Source organism: Juglans regia, chromosome 10, assembly GCF_001411555.2.
Source record: "Juglans regia cultivar Chandler chromosome 10, Walnut 2.0, whole genome shotgun sequence".
NCBI lineage: Eukaryota > Viridiplantae > Streptophyta > Magnoliopsida > Fagales > Juglandaceae > Juglans > Juglans regia.
The window spans coordinates 12,103,978-12,110,274 of NC_049910.1; the positions used below are offsets into that span (position 1 = coordinate 12,103,978).

At 35.2% G+C, this 6,297-nt stretch overlaps 1 protein-coding gene across 1 annotated transcript; it reads left to right on the forward strand.

Moving 5' to 3' along the window:
- Positions 1 to 1,311: 1,311 nt before the first annotated feature.
- On the forward strand, positions 1,312 to 5,982 carry LOC109011645 (serine/threonine protein phosphatase 2A 59 kDa regulatory subunit B' gamma isoform). The gene is made up of 2 exons (XM_018992932.2): positions 1,312 to 3,114; positions 5,115 to 5,982. The coding sequence occupies exons 1-2, from the start codon at positions 1,888 to 1,890 to the stop codon at positions 5,502 to 5,504; spliced, it is 1,617 nt and encodes a 538-aa protein (XP_018848477.1). The 5' UTR covers positions 1,312 to 1,887; the 3' UTR covers positions 5,505 to 5,982.
- Positions 5,983 to 6,297: the final 315 nt, after the last annotated feature.

Here is a 6,297-nt window from a genome sequence, read left to right on the forward strand (position 1 = left end):
TTATGCTTAAAGCTTTCGCTCAAACTCGAGAAATTTGAGATGCATGAACAATGTGAAACAAAATTTCATATTCTAATTCCACAACTTTAGCGCCATACCGTATAAAGTTTACGATAAGAATCTTATATTTATTAAGTATTTCTTGTTATTTGGCTTATTATATTTCTTGAAAATAAATCATATTAATATATAAATCATACTAGGAACTTCATCTTATCCAAATCTAAGGGTGGCACTTCGAGAAAAGTGGGAATGGAAAAATAATCAATTTACTCGTGCCATCGTGCAATATAATGGGTAAGAGATTAAAAAGTAATTAGGTAATGGATGTGGGGTGTAAAGAACAAATTCATAGTGGCCAAGCTTAAAAGACATTTATGCTTGAATAATGTTAGGTATAAGTTTTAAATAGACAGTTTTATATAAATTTTTTATAAAAAAAAGTGAATCGTACTAATAAAAGATAATTTTTTTTTTATATTTTTTTAAATAATACTTATTTTTTTTTATAACAATTTATATGAAATTTATCTATTTAAAACGTGTATAAATTATTTTTCTATATGCTTATATTGTTGTGGGGTTCATCTGCAACCCATTCCCATGCCCATAAAAATAGATATAGGATGAAGATTTGGAGGAAATTTTTGAGGAGTGGCTCTGGTTGGCTTCCAAAGACTTATCAACAGGACTGATTCTACTTTTCGAGTCAATCCCGAACCCAAATGACCCGATCCACTTTTGGGGTCCATTTATTTGCTTTCCGTCCTTGTTACGTCCTCTCATCCTACGTGGCTATATTTAATATATTATTTACATCATATGTTTTATAAATTTTTTTATTAATATATTAAAAAATATAAATATATTAATTTTCATAATTATTATCATCTTATCTAATTATTATAATTTTTTTTAAATTTTTATATAAAATAAAATAAATAATTTAATTTTTTTAAATTTTAAAATAAAAATAATATTAAAAAAATATATATTAATAATATTTTATTTAATTTTTATATAAATTTATCTTATCTTATTTTATTTATAAAAATAAACGAGATTTTAAAATTTGTAATTTTTTTATATTTATTTTGAGAAAAAGTAAACTTTCAAAATAAATATAAAAAATTTACACATATATATCATTTATATTTGATCATATTTTTAAACGGAATGATGAACTTTGTCCGCTTTAAAATTGTATAAATATAAGAAAGTTTTATATCTTGAAATCTTATAAAATAAAATTTATTTATTAATTTGTGTGGATACGTGTGTGTATATATAATATCTTGTCGATTTCTTTTCATTTTCACCGTCAAAGTGAGGCAGCATAGGAATTAGATTTTACCGGAGAGGGCGAGCGAGAGAGATAGAGAGGGATGTGTTTGGCTATAATTGTTACAAGCATTTTCTATTTTTAGTTTAATTTTCGTGTCAGTTTCCTCTGTCTCCCTCTCTCTCTCTCTCTGAAACCAATTGGACCCAAACCAGGGGAGTTTGAAATTTTGAATTAGGGTTTATGGGGAAAGGAAAAGCCCACTTTTCTGCTTAAATTTTATTGGTTTGTCTGGCATTTGTACTAGTGTCATCGCACTTAGTCGGATCTCTTCAACCGTGCCCTCCGATGTAAGTGATTCTCTATTCTTTGCCTTCTCAATTCCTTCGCAGCCTAAACTCTCTTCTTCAATTCCAAATGTTCTAACTTCGAATCTGCTTTTGCAAATTTAAACTCCGAAGTTTTACATGCACGGACCCATTTAGGTATTGGTTTGTGATAAGGGTTTTTTTGGGTGTCCATTTTCCATCTATGTTTTGTATTCGTAAGATATAATCTTTTAGGAAAATTTGGGTTAGGGTCAGCGTTTTTAGGGTTTTGTAGATATGATCAAACAGATATTCGGTAAACTACCTCGAAAACCCTCAAAATCATCCCATAATGACTCGAACAATGTCAATGATGGAGCGGTCAATGCCCATTCTTCCTTGAACTCGTTTGCTGTATCAAATTCCGTTTATGGCTCGAAAACCACTTCGAAATCTTCGAATAATGGGGCTCCTGCTCCTCACCCATCCAGTATGACTAAATCGAATCAAGGAAAAAAATCAGCTCCAATTGCGGCTGATGCAAGTTCTTTGCCTGCTCCGGTGGTTTATGAGCTTTTGCCAAGTTTTCGAGATGTCCCGGGCTCAGAGAAGCAGTCTCTCTTTATTAGGAAACTGAATATGTGTTGTGTTGTGTTCGATTTCAATGATTCTGCAAAGAACCTTAAAGAGAAGGATGTTAAAAGGCAAACCTTGCTTGAGCTTGTTGATTACGTTACATCAGTAAATTCAAAGTTCAATGAGGTGGCAATGCAAGCAATTACGAAGATGGTTGCTGCGAATTTGTTTCGAACATTTCCATCTCCAAATCAGGATAGCAAGGTCCCAGAAATGTACGACCCAGAAGAGGAGGAACCGACCATGGAACCTGCTTGGCCTCATCTTCAGATTGTGTACGAGTTTTTATTGAGATTTGTGTCTTCACCGGAGACAGATGCCAAGCTTGCTAAAAGATATATTGACCATTCATTTGTGTTGAGATTGCTTGAGTTGTTTGATTCTGAGGATCAGAGAGAGAGGGATTACTTAAAAACAATTCTCCACCGCGTTTATGGTAAGTTCATGGTGCATCGGCCATTCATTAGGAAAGCTATCAATAATATCTTCTATCGGTTCATCTTTGAGACAGAGAAGCACAATGGGGTTGCGGAGTTGCTTGAAATATTGGGCAGTATAATTAATGGGTTTGCTTTACCTTTGAAGGAGGAGCACAAGCTGTTCCTTGTCCGTGCTTTGATTCCCCTTCATAAGCCAAAGTGTGTATCTATGTACCACCAGCAACTATCATATTGCATTACTCAATTTGTGGAAAAAGATGCCAAGCTGGCTGACACTGTGATTCGAGGTCTTTTAAAGTATTGGCCCATAACTAATAGTTCAAAGGAGGTTATGTTCCTTGGTGAATTGGAGGAAGTTCTTGAAGTCACACAGGGAGCAGAGTTTCAGCGCTGCATGGTCCCTCTATTCCGTCAAATTGGTCGCTGCCTCAACAGTTCACATTTTCAGGTACAGCTTTTGACCGTTATTTTGTATACTTCTCTCGCACACACATAATTGCTACTCTCATTTCTCACTGATAATTGGGTCCTCATCCTTCTTGGAAATTTAATTGTGTCACAATAAGATTGTGACTCTAAAATGTGGTTGTGAGGGTTATGGATTTTTTGATCTTTCACTATTTCACCTGGTGGGTTATTTGTATTAATTATATACGCTTTGATGTTGATTATATGCTAAGCTGTTGAATTTGAAGATGGATAGTAAACAGGTTCTTTTGGCATATAATCTATGTTTATGAATTGTTAAAAGGTCTTCATATGTTCTCTGTAGGAAAAGAACTAACTTGATCTTTTAATCTAGCATAACCCGATCTCTGTGAATGTCACAATTCGTTCTCCGATTTTCAGTACATAACCATATCTACATCTCACGGTATTCCTTAATGGAGTCCATCGTTCCCTCCAACCCATTCAACGTTGTGACTTATGAGGGAAATTGTTTAGACTCATATTCTGTATTAATTCTTGAGAATAGTTTATCTTATTTCTACCAGGATGTCTCATAGCCTTTTTCCCCCAAAGCTGTGGTACTGGCTTTGTTGGGGAAATGACATTGAACTAAGTCCATTTCCAGATAATTTATCCTGAGAAGAGATGTATCTAATATAGATCCATAGTTGATACTTTGCCAGAACCTCCTCCTCCCACCCGTTCTTTTTTTGAAGTGTTTGCTTATGATGATATACCCAATTATGATTTGATTTAAATTCTCCATCCTAGACCGCTTTATAGGGTTGAAACTTAAAGGAAGGCCCAAGCTATATCTGGGTCTATATTCCAAAAAAGCTAGTCAATGTTACAATTGGAGCTTCTTGAAATCATTATAAAAGGCTTGAACTTCTTCCTTTCAAGTAATGTGGGATCCCATTCATCACCCTTCTGTACACAATCCAGGGTATAAAGTAGACATATGGGATCGATATGTCTTGACTTTTGATATTGAGTGCTGTGGAACTGAGGAAATATGCCTTCAGAATTTAGAAGAGGACTTCAATTATTTTATATTTGGAATTTTGATTTTTATATAATATTTGGTATGAAAATGGAAGGCTGACTATCAGTAATCAGAACTTTATAAATATAGAAGATGCAAATGATGTTTAATGCTACAAACGGTACTTTCAACCTAAAAACTCTTCTTCTACCTGCAATATTCTGTCTACTTTTTGCCAACAAGCTCTCTAGTTCAAAGGATGCTTCCCCCTTTATAACAAAAACCTTTTTGAAGGGCGAGGTCATGAACTAAAGACACCAAATTGGTGTATGTGTAACTAATCAAGAAGAAAAAAGAGTGTCTACACTATGATTGAGAGCTACTTTTATTTAACTCTGGTAGGTTTTGAGGCGATATGATGGACAAGGGAATGCAGCGTAGTATATTATTCTTCATCTTTGAGGCAATATATGGCCTATATGTAATTATATTTGAGGAACTCAAATGCTTTCTCAGTTTCTCAGTTGCCAGATCAACTGAAGAATTCTCTTCCACATGTTCTGTTTATGGAGCTGAAAAGCCATAGTGAAAAGTCATACAATGAGCATGTCATCTAATCTTATATTAAAGTGGAGTGGGGCATCATTTCAGATATTGGAAGGAGTGGCCAAAATTATCTATCGTAAAAAAGAATTTCTTCATTTTCTGCTGTGTGAAGTCAACTAAATACTTTTAGCGAGGAAAGCTAAATAATTTGTGGAAGTCACATGCATTATGCATGCCTGCCGCCTTCTACTTAATCCGGATTAATCTTGATAAAATTCTCCTATCCTGAATTGTCTATCATTACTTCTGGAGCTTGAGTTTCACTTGTTTATTTTTTAATTACTAGGCTTGTGCCCCATTTTTTTTAATTACTAGGCTTGTGCCCCATTTTTGTGCAGTTAATTAAAAGTGTGGACGTCAAACATCTAAGAACCAAATGGATGTTTTAACTGATTTTTTTCTGGCAGGTTGCTGAACGTGCATTGTTTTTGTGGAACAATGATCACATTAGAAATCTAATCACACAGAACCGTAATGTGATTCTGCCTATAATTTTCCCAGCTATGGAGAGAAATACACGCAGTCACTGGAACCAAGCTGTTCAGAGTTTAACATTAAATGTGAGGAAAATATTTTCAGATGCTGATGAAGCACTCTTTCATGAGTGCTTGGCGAAATTTGAAGAAGATGAAGTCAAGGCGAGGGAGACACAGGAGAAGCGAGAATCAACCTGGAAGCGGTTGGAAGATGTGGCAGCCTCTAAGGCCGTAAGTAATGAGGCTGTGCTTGTCTCAAGATTTATCTCTTCTGTCGACATTGCTACCACCACTAAGCCTCGAGCTAGTGCAAGTAGTTGAGTCTGTTGAGAGTGTCGAGACTCGGGACATCATGTTACAAGAAGAGCTTACCTATGTCAGCTATGGGAATGAGAGCTGGTGGAACCCTATTGGCACAATCTAGAGATTGTTTATTGGGTTTCTCCTTGTAGTGGATCTGCTGAAAAGGAAAAACAAAGGTTGGGTTCTTGGCTCATTCCTTTCGTCCTTTTCAGCCATGTGGAGGTATCTGTATCATAAGGGATTTGGTTTAAAGAGGTTAGTTCGAATTCCTATCTGATTAATATTTTATCGTGTAATGATGTGAAAGACGTTTCCTATTGTGCTATAGCCTTCGTTTATTTCCTAGCCTTTTCTGAGTTACGTTCATGTCAAACGTATATATCATCTTCCAAAAATTTTTAATGTACTCTGCCCCATGTTTAGGTAAACAAATTCTGTGGTTGATTGATTTTAGCATTGAGGGAATGACCTGGTCGTTATGCCCTTTTTCTCTGCATCTCTGGGACTGAAGTGATATATGGAGGGACCAAAAATAATTATGTGCTTATTGGGTTGGACAATGTTCATAATCATATTTCAGAATCGCGTCTTTTCATTCTGATTATTTGGTTGAAGTTTTCTGTGTTTGTGCCTGACTTAATTATAAGAAGTTGTACAGCATAGAACGCGAGAGTTTTCCATCTTGTAATGTCAACATAAACCCACCCTATCGCTTCCAACTCCACCTCCGGCGTTGCCTTTGGCCCTTTATTCTTCTTAAAGAATGTTTGATGCATTTACTCGGGAAAACTCTTTTGCTACATTCAGTACC